Source organism: Ctenopharyngodon idella, chromosome 7 (genome assembly GCF_019924925.1).
Source record: "Ctenopharyngodon idella isolate HZGC_01 chromosome 7, HZGC01, whole genome shotgun sequence".
Lineage (NCBI taxonomy): Eukaryota > Metazoa > Chordata > Actinopteri > Cypriniformes > Xenocyprididae > Ctenopharyngodon > Ctenopharyngodon idella.
This window is the reverse complement of record NC_067226.1, coordinates 20280272-20298929: the sequence shown is the minus strand read 5'-3', so window position 1 is coordinate 20298929 and position 18658 is coordinate 20280272. Positions and strand designations below refer to the sequence as shown.

General features: G+C 37.6%; 2 protein-coding genes and 1 long non-coding RNA gene across 6 annotated transcripts in view; 1 reads left to right on the top strand and 2 right to left on the bottom strand.

Moving 5' to 3' along the window:
• arap2 (ArfGAP with RhoGAP domain, ankyrin repeat and PH domain 2) overlaps positions 1-12078 on the bottom strand; it is a 117096-nt gene extending 105018 nt beyond the window's left edge. For 2 of the 3 annotated variants that reach the window (XM_051901516.1, XM_051901519.1), the window contains exon 1: positions 3928-4072. The gene's annotated coding sequence lies outside the window, so the exon portion shown is untranslated. Of the gene's footprint in view, positions 1-3927; positions 4073-11935 lie in introns of those variants that run through there. The other variant, XM_051901517.1, reaches the window with a different exon arrangement.
• On the top strand, positions 5803-15871 carry dthd1 (death domain containing 1). Of its 2 annotated transcripts, XM_051901522.1 has the most exons (9): positions 5803-6121; positions 6961-7471; positions 9728-10052; positions 10250-10429; positions 11269-11501; positions 11613-11768; positions 11893-12182; positions 13244-13491; positions 15326-15871. In XM_051901522.1, exons 1-9 carry the CDS (start codon positions 5803-5805, stop codon positions 15389-15391), a joined length of 2328 nt encoding a protein of 775 aa, XP_051757482.1. In that variant the 3' UTR covers positions 15392-15871. The 2 variants fall into 2 exon arrangements, with proteins under 2 accessions (XP_051757482.1, XP_051757483.1); XM_051901523.1 differs by lacking the exons at positions 13244-13491; positions 15326-15871 and adding an exon at positions 12778-12907.
• On the bottom strand, positions 15111-18599 carry LOC127516699 (uncharacterized). Its single transcript, XR_007931048.1, has 2 exons — positions 17797-18599; positions 15111-15870 (listed from the first exon to the last, which is right to left on the bottom strand). It is a non-coding gene; the product is annotated as an uncharacterized LOC127516699 (long non-coding RNA).
• Between the last annotated feature and the right edge of the window lie 59 nt (positions 18600-18658).

Genomic DNA, 18658 nt, shown 5'->3' with positions numbered 1-18658 from the left:
GATCATGCATGAGACGGTTGGATTTCTTCCTGTTAAAAATGATAGCCCACAAGAAGCTTGTGATCCAAGTTGTCTGTGTGGAAAAGAAATGTTTTGTTGCAGATCTATGACTCCTCCCCCTGAACTTTTCCTTGCCCTGTATCTTGCTCTCTAATTGGCTGTAGGCCGTCGCCGATGTAGTCTCAGCCTCAGACGTCACGCCCACGGACCGTTGGCTGAACGTCTGATGACACAATTAACTGGAAACACTTCAGGATTTTCGAAGTTGTTATCTGGTTGGTTGAATTCTACAGGATGTCTGGGAGACGTGTGTGTCACATTCTTTAATGGTCCGCCTGGAAACAAATGGCGTGAAGCCAAACCCCTTCGTGGAAGAAGAACGTCATCGTGTTTACAACTGTGACAACGAGCGCTTACCAGGATCAACTAAACACTGGATTTTCAAAAGTATGTGAAGTTCTCGGCTCCATTGTTGCAGTAAACTTGCACAACGTTCTTGAATGAATAATTTATTACATTTATTACATGTCCTTACTATTATTGTAGGGACATCGACTTTACATTTTCACGCCCCTTAACATGACGTTGAACAAAGCGAACTGTGATTGGTTGTGTTACATGTCAGTCAAACGTTCTCTTGGGCGGTCCTTGGCCAATGAAAGCTGTGATAGAGTCCAGACCTTCTGCCGTCAGTCTGAAGGTCTGGCTACGTGAGACTGTTGCTGATGTAATTTCCAGTCAAAACAAATTTCACATTGCAGGACCTCCAGTTGCAGACAGGTTTAGATATTTAGTATGCTGTCAGTATGCTGCATACTGTGGAAGCTTGTTTCCGACACTGAATAAAAAATAAAGGTAATTCCGACTTTTTATCTCAGAATTCAGACTTTTTTCTCACAATTGCGAGTTTACATTCTGTAAATTCTGAAAATAAGAAGTCAGAATTGCGAGATATAAACTCACAATTGCGAGTTATAAACTTGCAATTGCGAGAAATAAAGTCAGAATGGCAAGATACACTATATTGCCAAAATTTTTGGGACGCCTGCCTTTACGTGCACATGAAATTTAATGACATCCCATTCTTAATCCGTAGGGTTTAATATGGAGTTGGCCAACCATTTGCAGCTATTACAGCCTCAACTCTTCTGGGAAGGCTTTCCACAAGGTTTAGGAGAGTGTTTATGGGAATTTTTGACCATTCTTCTAGAAGCGCATTTGTGAGGTCAGGCACTGATGTTGGCAAGAAGGCCTGGCTCGCAGTCTCCGCTCTAATTAATCCCAAAGGTGTTCTATCGGGTTAGGGTTAGGTGCAGGCCAGTCAAGTTCCTCCACACCAAACTCGCTCATCCATGTCTTTATGGACCTTGCTTTGTGCACTGGTGGAACAGGAAGGAGCCATCCCCAAACTGTTCCCACAAAGTTGGGAGCATGAAATTGTCCAAAATGTCTTGGTATGCTGAAGCATTAAGAGTTCCTTTCACTGGAACTAAGGGGCCATGCCCAACCCCTGAAAAACAACCCCACACCATAATACCCCCTCCACCAAACTTTACACTTGGCACAATTCAGTCAGGCAAGTACCGTTCTCCTGGCAACCGCCAAACCCAGACTCGTCCATCGGATTGCCAGACAGGGAAGTGTGATTCGTCATTCCAGAGAGCACGTCTCCACTGCTCTAGAGTCCAGTGGTGGCATGCTTTACACCACTGCATCCGACACTTTGCATTGCACTTGGTGATGTAAGGCTTGGATGCAGCTGTTCAGCCATGGAAACCCATTCCATGAAGCTCTCTATGCACTGTTCTTGAGCTAATCTGAAGGCCACATGAAGTTTGGAGGTCTGTAGCTATTGACTCTGCAGAAAGTTGGCGACTTCTGCGCACTGTGCACCTCAGCATGCGCTGACCCCGCTCTGTGATTTTACGTGGCCTACCACTTCGTGGCTGAGTTGCTGTTGTTCCCAATTGCTTCCACTTTGTTATGATAACACTAACAGTTGACCGTGGAATATTTAGTAGTGAGGAAATTTCACGAATGGACTTATTGCACTGGTGGCAACCTATCACGGTACCACACTTGAATTCACTCCTGAGAGCGACCCATTCTTTCACAAATGTTTGTAGAAGCAGTCTGCATGCCTTCAATGATTTGGAGGGGTGTCCCAATACCTTTGGCAATATAGTGTATAAACTCACAATTCTGACTTTTTTTCTCGCACTTCTGACTTTTCTCAGAATTGTGAGATATAAACTCACAATTCAGACTTTATAACTTACAATTGTGTGTTAACAAGTCAGAATTGTAAGATATAAACTCACAATTCTGAGGAAAAAAAAAGTCAGAATTGTGAGATAAAAAGTCGTAGTTACCTTTTATATTTTTTTATTCAGTGGTGGAAACAAGCTTCCATAGCATACAGCTGTCTATGATATTTAACATGCTAAATATCTGATGGCATCTGACGGGCATCTGCAACACATCTGCGCTTCTTTCAGATCGCGTCTTTGATCCTACTACACGAATGTAACACATTAACAAGCATCGATTTGTCTCTGATTTCGGGCATTTGTCTGCAATTTCCTCGAAACTGTCGGTGAGTGAAAATCATGGCTAAAGTCCTCCTGGGAAGTTCGTATTTAGGAGTTGGGAAGTCGTGTTTAGGACGTCAGGTGTGTTCAAGTCACTTTCGCCAGAGCAAGTTGGGGTGGTGTACGTTCTCTTAACTTATTACACAAAAATACAGCAAGGTTTTTAAACTCTACTTCTAGAAAATGATGAACAAAGAATGTGCATCAGGTGTGTTTTGCTTTTTAATGTTTTTAATTACTTTACGAAGCAAGTGTAAACTTTATCATTACATGTTATATTACAATGCTATTATATTTTGTGCAGGGAATTACGATTATTTTGTTGTAAATAAAAAAGCTTAACAATGCCACTGATAAATACCTATAAATATTGTGGTATTCTGCCACATTTCTCGCTGATGCTCCCAACGAGCTTGTGGTGGCGTTTAAGTGCGTTCAACTGGTAAATACAATCTTTTCAACATGACTTGAATGCACCATAAAATCACACAGTGTGTACCCGGCATTACTCACCCTCATGTTATTCCCCAACTTTTGTGAAACACAAAAAAGGATGTTAGGTAAAATGACAGTCTATGAAAGTAAAAGGGGGGTATGTCATTCCACCAAACATCTCCTTTTCTGTTCCTCAGTATAAAGTCATACAGGTTTTGTAACATTATGAGGGTATAATGATTCCAGAAGTTTCATTTTTGGTTAACTTTAAGAATAAGGACATTTTTGTCTTGCTTACGCTGCTGTCTCCATTTTACACTTACTGTACACAGTCATGCATACCAGGAATTTCTCTCTCATAAATATCCAACACTAAAGAGCAAAGTCCAACTATTAGAAACACATTCTGTGCCATGTTTTACAGTATATATATATATATATATATATATATATATATATATATACACACTGTAAAACTGCTGCTGTGTATATATATATATATATATATATATATATATTTATATATATTATATATACAGCTTGCATGTTTTATTTATGTAAAACTACATCCAAAATATCCTTCCGATAACAAGACAAATGTTATCAGTAATGTAGAAACTATTTATTTTGCATGGAAACTAGAGGATACGTGAGAACTTTAACTTATGAGCGCAACATCAACAGGTTGAGGGAGTGTTTACACAATGAGTGTATGAGCAAAACACACTACAAAACTAAAGGTTGTAACCCAGTTTACAAAGGCTAACAAGTTTGCCTAACTAATCTGAATTGTGACCATTTAAATACAATAACACAATTTCATAACGCCGTGAACGAAAGTGACGCGCTGAAAGCGAAATCTCTCAAGAGAAAATGAATCAGGTCCTTTCTAGAAACATACCTCAAACAGTGAGCAGCCTCCTTGTTGTCAAACTGGCGCTGTTACTTTCTGACGAGAAGTTGTCACTATCTGCTTAGTTTGAAAACTTTTGTCTTCATGCCGTAGTTTCTTCCCATCAAGCGAGCGTTCCGGAATTCGAGTCTAGGCGCGCGGCTCTCCACGCCTACCTGCGCCAGGCCACGCTGACGCGGCTAGTGCCCAAGCAACCGCGCCTGAATACAACACCACAGTAAACATGTCGGACACATGCCCAGATCATCAGGTATATTAAATTACAATAAAAAAAAATACAATTATGTAATTGAAAGGGGAAAAAAAGTCTCTTTCTCAGTCTTTGAATCACTAACACCGTCTCTCACTCTTCTGCATGTTGCAGCTTGATGCGCCTCCAGCGACGTTTTTTGCAGGAATACGTTTCAGGTCAACCCAACCACAGCGCATACAGCTGCTGGGCTAAGTACATTAACAAATCTCATTGTTAGATTACTCTTTTCTTTCTTATACCTATAGGCTTATAATGCTTATAGTCCCAGACTAAAATACATGTTTGCGCTGTTTTAACTAAAAGCAACTTGCTTTGACATATCTTAAATTATATAAGTGCCATTGTTTTGTCTCAAGATGGCATGGAAAAAAAGTTTTTAATATGACTTTCATAATGTAATAAGAAAAAGGCTCAATTTTGTTTGTTTTAATAAACACCCACTCGAATATAAAAGTGCCTGAAGTTGAAGAAACACTCATGTACATCCATGACAGTGATATATAAAAGATAACATATAAAAATATAAAAGAACAAGCCTGACAAATAATAGTTGTGTTGATGAAAAGCTTTGTCAACTCCAATATTTATGCGCAATTCAATAATTTAACCACACGATGGCGCTGAATTCCAGCATTTTCATTTCCCTGTGTTTGATTTTTGCAATGAAGTAGGCCTACAACAAGGAATCTGAAATATTTATTCTATATTTTTCAAATAAACTTTATATTTATTTCCAGGTTAAAATACAAAAGGCCATTATATATCCTGCTCTTATTTTAGATTTTGTGATGTCAGGTCTTATTGATCATGTTGTTCACTGGAGAAAAGAGACTCTTCTGAATGATGATGTCCATAATACAGAAATATAAACTCCACTTTCCACTTAATGCTTCTGTCCTAGATTGTAAAGACAGCTAATTTAGAACATTAGAACTAGGTCTTTGCCATTTTGTGTGCAATATTCTTAATGGTCCACGGGTGTTTGGTTGTCTACAGTAGTTTCATTTGACCACATGATGGTTCTAAAGCCCAACATGTTTTAATTTCCCTGAGATTAAATAATGTCAAGATGCCAGAGAGGTTAATTATACTGGAAACTACATGTGTGTTGTCATTTGGTGATGAAGTGAAAGCTATTTCAAGTTTCATTGCATTTAGTTATCTAAAATGTTTGCAGGCTTATTTAAAATATCTTTCTCAGATCATAAATACATGAGTTTTACTGTATTTTTGATCAAATAAATGCAGTCTTTGTGACCATATATATAAATATATCACTACATTTACCAATACAGAGTATTTGCATATTTGCCTATAATATCTGTACCTCATTGACATCTGAGCCATTCACAGATGTACACATTACTCTTTTTTTTTTTTTTTTTTTTTTTTAGAGTCGTCTATCTCTAAGGGCTGCTTTTGTGTCCTGTCACGCCTTCTGTTTGCCATGACAACCCTATTTTACAGGCCTGAGGTGGTAAAAACTGGGTTTACCAGTGAGAGAAGGAAAGACAGTGAGGAAAATCTACAGTGTATAATCTGCTTTTTCTCTACTAATAATCAAATCCTTAGTTTATGCTTTAAGGTTTTCAGCGAACACATTTGAAAATATGGCAGATCCAGCCAGTCAGCTAACAATCTCGCAAGAGAACAATCTGTTAAACCTCTTACACGAAGCCGCCGAGGAACTGAAAGGACTTTTACAACCAGCGAAAGCAAGAGAAGAAACAGGCCATAGAGATTCAGCTGGACTTCACACAAGGCTTTTTCAGATCCTCAGGATGTTTTGTGAGGTTCAGACCCAAAGAGTGTGCGAGCTGAGAGAGGTTCTTTGCGGTACAGCAAACACACTCACCGGGCTTAGGATGTGCTCTAATTTGACACACACATTCCCAGACACGGAGTCTCAAGAGAAAACAGCTGTTGTGGGTAAGTGCTTCATGAGAGGCTTGGGATCTTCATCAAGAAGGTTGAGGAGAGCTTTATTGCTTTTATTGCTTATATTTATTTTATTGCTTTTAGCTTTATTGGCATGACTGTGATGGAGTACTGCATTGCTGAAGCATTCGTGTATTGCATATAGTATATATAATAATAGTATAAATAATTAAAAAAAAAAAAAAAAAAAGATGTATGAAATAAATAAGTAAAAGAAAGTTCAACAAACAGACTGCAAAAAAAATATAATAAAAATATAAAGACTCTTCCCTCAAGTAATAATCGTAAGGGCTCTCTGAATATGACATTCTCAAATGTAATTGGCTAGCTTTAAAATCTACACTTCAGTAGTGAAGGATCGTGTGACACTGAAGACTGGAGTAATGTTGCTGAAGATTCAGCTTTGTCATCACAGGAATAACAGTACATTTTAAAATATATTAAAATAGAAAAATTGTTTTAAATTGTAATAATATTTCACAATATTACTGTTTTTACTCTATTTTTGATCAAATAAATGCAGCCTTGATGCAGCATAAGAGACTTTTCAAAAACATTAAAAGACCCCAGATTTTTGAGCGGTAGTTAATTTTAGTTAATTTGTTATTTCCTTAATTTATTGATTCAGTTTTCCATAAAGGATAACTTTTGGGATAATAGCTCTTCCTTGATCCCATGGTCATAAATATACACACTCATTTAGAATCTCTAGATATTCTATATCTATTTTTGCACCATTTTAGTTAATCTGTTGAACTTTTCTATGCCTTTTATTTATTCTATACACTTTTATACACATTTTAATATTTTTTTATATTGTGTATTTTTAGATGCTTCCTGTGGATCCCACTTTTTGACTGACCAAGTGACTGATGTCATCCTCAACGTCCTGGAAGATGTCCACGTCATTGTAAACCAGTTCAGCGTAATGAGCAAGAGACTTGACAATGGTATTGCTTTTCTTACTGAAGTCAGTGGAGAGAGAGGTGATCTTACCAGTACTGGACCTCTGGATACTGCAGACCACATTAAACCAGAATCATATGACATCAGTATTCCGCTGGACCAGCATCCTGCAGACCACTTGCTTGCAAATGCGCAGTCAATAAGTCTTCCAGATCCAGTAAAGCACTGTACTGTGTGTTTGGATGACAGAAACAGGAGTGAAGAGAGCTCACATGAGGAAACAAGAGTAGACTCGCCGTATAAATCTATGGTGACTGACTGCAAGAACTGTCTGAACATGAATGTTGAGGTGGAGGAAGAAAAAGAAGGAGAGGAAAGAGAGAAAAGCAGAGGACAAGACAGTGAAAGACTGAAGCATACATTGGTAACTGTTGGGTAAGTCTATATAAGTAATATGGGGCAGGTGTGGAGTAATGATGTTTCACAAATAAAACAGTGAGAAAATATTTCATTCAACAAGTATAAAATTAATTATTACTTATAGTCTAAAGAATCCAACCTTTTTACATTCTAGACTATCTGACCCTGAAAAAAACCCAAATAAATAAATACTAACAAAACCACTTTGGTTAATTTTAATTTCATTAATTTCTTAAAGTGACACTGACCTACACTATATTGCCAAAAGTATTGGGACACATCTCCAAATCATTGAATTCAGGTGTTCCAATCACTTCCATGGCCACAGGTGTATAAAATCAAGCACCTAGGCATACAGACTGCTTCTACAAACATTTGTGAAAGAATGGGTCGCTCTTAGGAGCTCAGTGAATTAATTCAAGTGTGGTACCTTGATAGGTTGCCACCTGTGCAATAAGTCCATTCGTGAAATTTCCTCACTACTAAATATTCCACGGTCAACTGTTAGTGTTATCATAACAAAGTGGAAGCAATTGGGAACAACAGCAACTCAGCCACGAAGTGGAAGGCCACGTAAAATCACAGAGCGGGGTCAGCGCAAGCTGAGGCGCACAGTGCGCAGAAGTCGCCAATAGCTACAGACCTCCAAACTTCGTGTTGCCTTCAGATTAGCTCAAGAACAGTGCGTAGAGAGCTTCATGGAATGGGTTTCCATGGCCGAGCAGCTGCATCCAAGCCTTACATCACCAAGTGCAATGCAAAGTGTCGGATGCAGTGGTGTAAAGCACGCCGCCACTGGACTCTAGAGCAGTGGAGACATGTTCTCTGGAGTGACGAATCACGCTTCCCTGTCTGGCAATCCGATGGACAGGTCTGGGGTTGCCAGGAGAACGGTACTTGCCTGACTGAATTGTGCCAAGTGTAAAGTTTGGTGGAGGGGGTATTATGGTGTGGGGTTGTTTTTCAGGGGTTGGGCTTGACCCCTTAGTTCCAGTGAAAGGAACTCTTAATGCTTCAGCATACCAAGACATTTTGGACAATTTCATACTCCCAACTTTGTGGGAACAGTTTGGGGATGGCCCTTTCCTGTTCCAACATGACTGCGCACCAGTGCACAAAGCAAGGTCCATAAAGACATGGATGAATGAGTTTGGTGTGGAGGAACTTGACTGGCCTGCACAGAGTCCTGACTTCAACCCGACAGAACACCTTTGGGATTAATTAGAGCAGAGACTGCGAGCCAGGCCTTCTCGCCAACATCAGTGCCTGACCTCACAAATGCGCTTCTAGAAGAATGGTCAAAAATTCCCATAAACACACTCCTATACCTTGTGGAAAGCCTTCCCAGAAGAGTTGAGGGTGTTAGAGTGGGCCAACTCAACATATTAAACCCTACGGATTAAGAATGGGATGTCATTAAAGTTCATGTGCACGTAAAGGCAGGCGTCCCAAAACTTTTGGCAATATAGTGTATATTGCAGTCATCTTGGAGAATGAAAATTCTGTCATTAATTACTCACTCCAAGACCACACGTTCATCTTTCGTTCATCTTCGGAACACAAATGAAGATATTTTTAATGAAATCTGAGCTTTCTCTCCCTCCATTGACAGCCAACACAACTACCACTTTCAAGCCCCAGAAAGTAAAGACATCATAAAAGTAATCTATGTGACTTCAGTTTTAATTTTATGAAGCGACACGAGTGCTTTGTTGTGCAAAAAAACATAATTTACCACTTTATTTACAAAATATTGATCTCCAACGCGAGCTCACGCAACAACGTCTGCTCTCGCTTTAACATAACATGTAACACACATTAATATTTTGTAAATAAAGTGGTAAATTATGTTGTTTTGTGATTCAACACAAAAGATTCATAACGCTCTGAATCTTCATGAAGCAGTGTTTTGAAATCGGCCATCACTATATAAGTCATTATTTAGTTTTTTTGGCGCACCAAAAATATTCTCGTCGCTTTATAATATTAATATTGAACCACTGTACTCACATGAACTGATTTAAATATGTTTTTGTACATTAATGGATCTTGAGAGAGGAAATGTCATTGCTGGCTATGCAGGCCTCACTGAGCCATCGGATTTCAAGAAAAATATCTTAATTTGTGTTCTGAAGATCAACGAAGGTCTTACGGGTGTGGAACGGCATGAGGGTGAGTAATTAATGACAGAATTTTCATTTTTGGGTGAACTAACCCTTTAATGAGGAAATAATACAGAATCCATCTTTAACAATTGTATTTTGTTATCAGACTTGCAGACAGAGCCAGATCTTCAGAGTCTCCCAGAGTCTGCTATATAACCGCCCCATCAGAAGTTGTGAACATCTTGACTTGTGAGGTGGTTGATGGTCTGAGTTCTCTCATGGTGTCAGGATCAGAGGAGCTGGTCAGCACTGTTCTCCGCATACAAAACTCCAGCCATGTCAAATGTCCCTTCCCACTCACCATAGCAGTGCCGTTCCAGGCGAGATACCGTGGGAACTACAGAGAGATCACCGTGAAAGTGGTGGATCCAGAGCAAAGAGTTAGCTATGTCACACCTACATCTACTGAAGGCTTCTATGGGGGTCAAAGGGTCTGTATTAAAGCTCATGCAGTTTTAATTTACATACTTTTTCTCTCTTTTCAGTCATTTATTTGTGTTGTAAAAGGCTTAAAACAGAGGTCATTATAGATTTTCATAGATTTTTGCAGTGCAGCAAGGTTGATCTTATTTGTAGGTGCACAACTATTGCTTGTATGATATTTGTGTTTATTGTGTCTTTTCCACAGGGTTGGTTTGCAGTGGTGCGGGTGTACTCTCTGGGTGTGTTTGCGGTTCTGTCCCGTTTGAGGACAGAGAGTTTTACAGTCCCAAGGACAGGACTGTCTCACAAACTCAGTGTGGACTCCAGAATATGCCTCGACTACTTGCCTGGATCCTTCATCGCACCAGTTGTCGCTCAAGTGACGGTACATTCAGAATTTCTTTTCAATCAGGTTGAATCACAATATAACAGATCTATCATGTAAGATGATTTTCAAAAAAAAAAAAAAAATTGTTTTGTGAGGCAAAAAGGAGAGCTTTTTTTCTGATTGGAGCACATTATTAGATCATTAATTTTTTTTAACAAATTTGAGCAAACATGTCCTATCTAAAGAATAAAATGCTCTAAAAGATAGCTTGTTATGAAAATTGAATAATGTACTGCAATGAAGTTGCTTGTAAAGCCGCCTTTCCACTATCTCCAACATTTGCATACGATTGTCACATTTCATGGCAGTCGCACAAATCTTTATAATTCGTCATGAAGCGACCATTACTCTTCACTTATTAACCATGATAAAATGAATTAATAATGAATGTATGGATATGTCCATACAAAACAAATGACCGCCAATAAGCTTGAATAAAAATCATAGTAGGTTTTCTCAGGATAATCAACCTAAAAAATTATATAATAATTATAAAGCAAATATTTTGCAGATAATTATTCATAACCACCAAATTTACCGAGATAGGGTCTGAAGAATAATGTCTAGTGGGAAAATATTGGTAATTATCAGCTCACGTTCATAGTATTGACTACAATGTCATTCAGTCGAGCTGTAAAAGTTACAAATATTTCAGCACAACCAACGCTCAAAACAAAACCCGAAAATTCTGCATGCACATATGGTCAGAAATCCATGCAGCTCCCATACTACTCTCCATTGGAATTTGGAAATGAATGTCTTCCGGTCTGTCAAGTGAAAATGTAGCTCATGAATAAGTGCATACTGTAAATAGAAGCCTTTCTTTGTCTTTTTAGGTACAGCCAGTGGATGCCTTTGTTTTATCCTCTCTTAAATCCAAAAAAGATTCCTACCATGCTGCTCTCACATCAACCCCCTTACTTTACCTAAGCCATCCATCAACCCTGAAATTCAGACGACCTTTGACACTCATCCTGCCCTGTCCTCCTATCTCTGAGAAGAGAAAAGCTGGAGAAGACACTGACAGACCCACTCTTATATCAGGAACTTTCTCACCCCAGCAGATTAGGTACATTTATTTATTTATTTATTTATTTATTTATTTATTGTCAGTGTTGAGACTGGAGGAAATTAAATTAGCAAAGAAATGTAAAGAAGTGTTTTTTTTCCTCTGATTCAGAGTTGATGGTGCCTCGGTAAAGACTCATAAAGAGTGTAAAGAGCAGCTGGTTGTGCTGGGCTGGATAGAGAACTGTTGGAAAGTACTGGATAAAGTCAGTGTAAAGAACCTACAGAACAGCTTGGTCCGTTTTGAGCTACCAGAGAGCTATGAAAGGTACTGAGTGACCAAAATCAATCTGTGCGAATGTAATATAAAAATATTTCAAAAAGAAGACAATCTTTTAAAAAAAAAAAAAAACTAGTGCCCTCCTACATTTAAAAACTTGCTCTGCCCTCAGGTTAATAGTCCTTCGCCTTCAATCTTCTGTAAAATCTTCCTACCTGACTTCATTAGTTGAAGAACTGGAAGAAACTGTAAAGATCTTCTCAGTCACAGTTGTGCTCCATCATGAGCGTCTGGACCCCAGCAGTGTGGTTGTGGCCACCCTGCCCAGAAGAGATGTTAGCGCGGCGCTGTGTGAACTCCAGGCCCTGGGTTACTGTGGTCCTCCAGAGCCCTCGTCTGAACTCTCCATGAGGGAGGGAGAACAGCTGCTGCTCAGGTTCAGCGGGAATATTACCTGTAATGGTATATCAAACAAATTGTTTAAAAACTTTAAAAAATATTTTAGCTTGTTCTAACATAATCAGTCTTGTATTATTTCAGAATAGCCCGTGCATATTCTATACTTTCTATATTAATTTGATATTTCTTTATAAATAACTGGTGAACAACAGTGCCTAAAAGGCTGTTTAATCAACCCATTTTCATAATCAGAAGCATCATGCTCATTTAAACAATATCACTGTTTTAATAACAGTTAAAAATCAACCTGTGTGAATAACTAATATTGTGAAATATTACAATTTACAAATTTAATATATTTTAAAATATATGAATGCAATATAACATATAATATGTATTAATATATAAAAATTAATCATATATACCTGTGGCAAAGCTGAATTTTCAGCATCATTCCTCCAGTCTTCAGTGTCACATGATCCTTCAGAAATTATTCCAATATGCTGATTTGCTGCTCAAGCATTCTTTGATGAACTGAAAGTTAAAGGATTAGTTCACTTTCAAATGAAAATTACCCCAAGTTGAATACGGAATGCGGTCTGTCGGAAGCTAGATATTTTACTTCATAACTTGTTAAATATGGATATTTTCGCTTCAGAAGGCCTTTATTAACCCCCCGGAGCCATGTGGAGTATGTTTATGATGGATGGATGTGGATGGAGACACTTTCTTCAGCTCATACTCGTTGATCCCGCTCACTGCCATTATAAAGCTCGGATGCATCATATTTATTAACATAACTCCGATTGTGTTCATCAGAAAGAAGAAAGTCATATACACCTAGGATGGCTTGAGGGTGAGTAAATCTTGGGGTAATTTTCATTTGAAAGTGAACTAATCCTTTAAAAAGAACATCTGTTTGAGATAGAAATCTTATGTCCTTGTGGTCACATTTGATCATTTTAATGCATCTTTGCTGAATATAAGTATTAATTAAGAAAAAAAATCTTACTAATTTTATCTTGCCCAAAGCATCAAGTGAGTCAGGCCTTTCACTGTTAGATTTGTTAGAATGTTAGCTTATCCACCATATGTGTACTTGTTTCTGTGTGTGTCTGTTGGAGATCCCATAGGTAATGAACAAATAGATTCACACATAATCACATTCCACAACCAAAGAAGAAACCGGCTGTATTTGAAATTAAAAGAAGTGGACCCCTTCGGCAACTACAGCTCTCTTCACTACAAAGGCGTAACCAGTTTATTCAAGGTCACCAAAGGTCAGCTGGTCTGGAATGGTGACAGGGCAGCTGTGTCTAAGGACTATCCTCTAGAAGAGCCTGTCTGCCGGCTGGCACTCACTCTTCCCAAGGTAAGGACTTATTCTTAAGGTCAGCTGCACCAACAGATGCCGACCAAGGCAGACAATCATTAATTACATTAAATATTAATAAACAGGGCTTTGGTGTGTTTGAGGTCAGTCAAATAAAAGCAAATGGTTAGATACATTACTGTTTAAATATAATTGTGGATTTTCAAAATGGGATATATTTGAGTTTCATAGTACCAATTTCCTTGCGTTACCACTTTTAGTACGGCCAGCTACTTTTCCTTGTGTATTTATACTTTACCACACAGTTAATATGCCTTAGTATAACTGATTGGCTTAGAATTAGTTTCTAGCAACATGCTCAGTTTTTAGTGTTGCTTGTTTAGAGGCACTATTTGCAGTAAATGCCCCTTCACAGTTGCACAGCTAAATGTGTAGGTCTTACATCAGTAGCTCCAGAAATGGTAACAGATCATTAGGGTGACTGTAACAATCCCAGAGAGGAAGCACAAAAGACTCTGCCAGAACACAGACACTCAATATATATATATATATATATATACTCACTCAATCACCTGGTTGTCTTATGAGATTAACCCCCACTTTCACAGACAAGGCTTAAGCCTAGTCCCAGACTAAAATGCATGTTTGAGCTGTTTTAACTCAAAGCAACTTGCACTGGCATATCTTAAAATATGTTACTTCCATTGCTTTGTCTCAAGATGCACACTAGTAATGTTTTTTCTAAGGCACGCTTATACTTAAATGTCCTAATTGAACTAAGGCCTAATCCTGGCTTAGGCTAAGCCCTGTCTGTGAAACCGGGCCTAAGTCTCCTTGATAGATAAAACAGAGAATATATGTGGATGTGGAAGTTGCACTCAGATATAATTTTGTAAAGTTGAATGTGTTGTCCAAGGTGTGTGGGCTTTCTTTCTTTTTCTTCTTTTTACTTTAAAGACCTCAGAAAATCCACATTTTAAACTAAAAGCCTCAAAACTCTCTATTGCACTACCATTCAAAGTTTGGTCTGGTGTCAGTAAGATTTTTAGATTTTAAGATTGCAGTCCATCACTTCTCAGAATCCACGACCCGACAAACGCTGACAGAAACATGTTCAATCATGAAAACGAGCACTGACCAACGGCAACAGACGCTGACAAGGGGAAACACTGATCTGACAAAACCTGAAGAAGTGCCTGCTGCTGTTGGCTGGCGTCTATCTGTTCAGAGTAAATTTTCCTTTAAAGAGAAATAAAACATTTCTTAAATCAAGGAACTTCTACTTGAGAAGCAAAATGACATAAAATAGTGACAAAAAAAATAGTGTTGTCAAATCAATTAATCGCATTTAACATAAGAGTTTGTAAATATAATATATATATGTGTGTGTGTGTGTGTATGTATATATATATATATATATATATATTTTATATATATATATAAATATGTGTATATATATAAATTTGTAAATATGTGTACACACACATATTTACAAACTTCTATGTTAGATGCGATTAATCAGGATTTGACAGCACTAATAAAAATTAAGTCATGTTTCCAGAAAAAAGTTATCAAAATGATCAAAAATTAAATTAAACATGCTTAAAACAAGAAAACATAATATCTGCAAAGAAAAAATGTCTGCAAAGAAAAATAAATGTAATTCAAGGTGAAAACAACTTTATTTTTCTTACCCCATTGCCAGATATTATTTCTTTTTTAAGCATAAACTAAATTTTTAAACATTTGTCAGAAACTAAGACTTCTCAAGTAAATGAATCCCTGAATAATTTTTAGATATTTGTATTGGTAAACAAAAAATAATCACTTTTTAAAATGGTTTGTAAGTCACTGTTGTGTGTTTGTTACTTAGAGTGCAAGAACAGTCTGTCAGCCTGTGAGTGTGAAAGTAATACAGCACAGTCAAACAGGTATGTGAAATCTACTTCACCATTTGTTTATTTTGTGCACTCCAGCTCTCTCTTCTATTTTCCTCCATTTTGGCCTGTTTTTTCGTTTGTTTGTTTGGTTTGCTAAGTTCTCTCAGATTTTCATCCTTCTCAGTTTCTGTCATTTAAAAATGACAGAATGTCAGAAATGTTCTGTGCACCTGTGGACGCACACATGCTAACAGTGTTTGTCCTCCAGACCCTCCCTCGGATGAGCTGTTATCATGGCTCTGTGATGAGCTCACTGAAGACGATGCAGCACTTCTCGTTATGTCCCTCCATCTCCGTCGCTCTGCTGTCCAGATTGCTCGACTCCGTGCACCATACAGCCTCTCACAACAGGCCTTTCACATTCTAACAGCATGGAGGCGGGGCCTTCCTTCCTCGTCTCCGAAATGCCCCATACTGGCCCACTGCTTGACCCGCGCAGGGAGGGCTGACCTTGCCAGAGAGCTACTACTCAGGGAAGCTGCACATTACAAAATGGAGGAGAGAAAACCAAGAGAAACATGAAAATCAGGCAACCAGGAGAGACCTGTGACAGTCAATATGCCTTTATTACATTAGAAATGTAGAGTCTGTTGTTTTGTATACAATACAGTCAAATATAACTACTAGTCAGTTGACACTATGGAGTGTTATATTTGACTGCTTACATACTACAATGCCATCCTTATTCATAATACAAAAGGCTGCATTTATTTGATCAAAAATACATAATATTACTGTTTATTTACATTATTACAATTTAAAATAGATGTTTTCTATTTTAACATATTTTAAAATATAATTTTTATTTCTGAGTTGGCAGTTTTTTGTTATTATCAGTGTTGAAAACAGTTGTGCTGATTAATATTTTGTGGATACTCTGATACATTTCTTTTAGGATTTTTGATGAGTAGAAATTTATTTGAATTTATTTGAAATTTAAATCTTTTGTAACATTGACTTTACTGTCATTTTAATCAACAGAATGCATTCTTGGTGAATAAAAGTACTAAAAATTTCTTTTTATGTATTATAATTTCTTAAAAATTAAAAAAAAAAATCACTGACTTACTGAACTTTTGAGCATTAGCGTATAAAGTAAATTAAAATGCAATATGACTATTTACTCATAATAATGATCATTATAATGGCTTTGCAATGTATAGCATCATAACCAAGTATATAAATACATTAATAGTCAATAGTGCAATAATACAGTAAGTGGCTTTTTTTTTTTTTTTTTTCTGTTTACCAGCTTGAGGGCATGACAGAGATGTATGAATGGAAGTGACCAGTAGATGGCGCTGACATGTCAATGAAAAAGTAGCTTTGAAAGAATCATGAAGAACTGCTGTGCACTGCTAAATGGAAGCTCAGTGTCTACTTTATGCCAGGAAGTGTGAGGACACAACTCCTGCTCCAGTGCATAATAAACAGATAGTAGGTTGGGATTGAAAACGTAAGAGCAAAACAGGGTAAAACTGTAATAATTATAACATTTATTTATTTGTTTATTTATTTAATTTAGTCCATCCCTAATTCACTATGTGTTACAGGAATAATCAAGGTGTATGTTAGAGCACATAGATAATGATTGTTATTATGCATCTGTGTGTATGAGATGTTTATAGAAGAAACTAAAGAGACATTTTGACACTAGTAGCCTACTGAATATATCTTATTTATCTCTGAAATCATGTGGTATAATTTTTGAACCCAATGTGAGCATGTTGCAATGCCCTTTGACAAGTTACTGTTGTTCTTTTTTCAGTGTTATCTTAAAACAGCTTGTAATTTATTGAATTCACCCTAGAAATGTATGCTATTATATAGCCTTATACACAACTTTGATTATTGAAATAAAATAGCAGGTTTACCGATGAGTCCTGTATTGTAATGATGTTACACATGACACCGAAGCAGTGTAAACAAACAGTGTATCTAGTAGGCCTACGCAGCGCAATTTCTCATGAAGCTCCGTGCCGAAACGCGCGTATTGTTTTCAGAGAAACACGTGATCAAATAAAAACTCACTTTCTTTCCAGTCACGTGAATGCTTCACTTTTACAACGTTAGAATCGGTTTGAATACAAACCACAAGGGTTTATGGAAATTCAAGTCCATTTACTAACACTTTTTTATGTATAGCCTATATTAAACTATCACAACTATTCTGCCATAAACAGTATAAAACCCATAAAATAGTTAGAGCACCATTTACTTTATACAACTCTGTTGGTCACATTATTATTATTATTATTACTCTGAATTTATTACCAAACTTTAATATGTGAATTATATTTTCAGAAAACTGAACATTTAGCCTTGTCAGACTTTTATTTGCGTTTAATGGATGAAACAACGTAACTGCGCACTCTGGTTTCTAGCTGCTATAGATTTGACCTACCACAAGATGACACTGTTTTCGACTCCTGATGCTTCGAGTCTTTTCCCGAAACACTAAGAGAAAAGCAAGACGCTTCTCCATCCACTGTTTTGGCTTCCTGCAGGGTATTACTGCTAAATGTGGGCTACTTAATGCAGCCTAACTTCAAACTGTACTTTACAGAAATTTGGCAAGCGGGTGGCCCAATTTTACCAATCGGGTAAATGGAGGTCAAGCCTGTTTATGACGCTTTTCTGACGACGATGATAAATTCATCCATACAGAAACAGCGAGCCACACCACAAGCCGCGTGAGTCTGAAGGGCGTTGAGGAAGCTGCTTGACGTCACCAACAGCCTGCCTCTGAGGCACGTGGAACTGTGCATGGCTCATTCACCAGCACCAAGTTTTACATTTTAAAACAGTAGTGTTGGGAAGTCCCATTTCAGCCATTCTTTTAGGTTTTCGCGTGATCCCTGAAAATGTCATGCTCTAAAACCATAAAGCTATATATAGGCACATATTGCTGTAGGCTTTATTTTGTATTTTATTATTATTAAGGGTTAGATATTGTTTGCTTCTATTGCTTTCCTCATTTGTAAGTCGTTTTGAACAAAAGCGTCTTCTAAATGATTAAATGTAAGGGTGTTAATACTACTGTAATAATTTATTGTGGTCTAGTTCAGTTTGCTGCATCCACGACTAAGCTAAAAAGGGTCATAAGGACCTATTTATAATTGATTCTTATTTGAACCTGAATCTAATAGGAATATGTCGTACTAACCCACAACACTCACTCTCATGTATTACAACAACAACAGGCGCGCTGCAACGTGACAGCTGATGAACGTGTGCCGAGCGCCCTTGGCATCGGCCAATCAACG

Excerpts from the sequence above, each read along its gene's own strand:
- dthd1 (XM_051901522.1), top strand. The coding sequence starts at position 5,803 with ATGGCAGATCCAGCCAGTCAGCTAACAATCTCGCAAGAGAACAATCTG. Across the intron at positions 11,502-11,612 it reads TTCTCACCCCAGCAGATTAG|AGTTGATGGTGCCTCGGTAA; the intron begins GTACATTTATTT and ends CCTCTGATTCAG. Across the intron at positions 13,492-15,325 it reads TGGCACTCACTCTTCCCAAG|AGTGCAAGAACAGTCTGTCA; the intron begins GTAAGGACTTAT and ends TTTGTTACTTAG.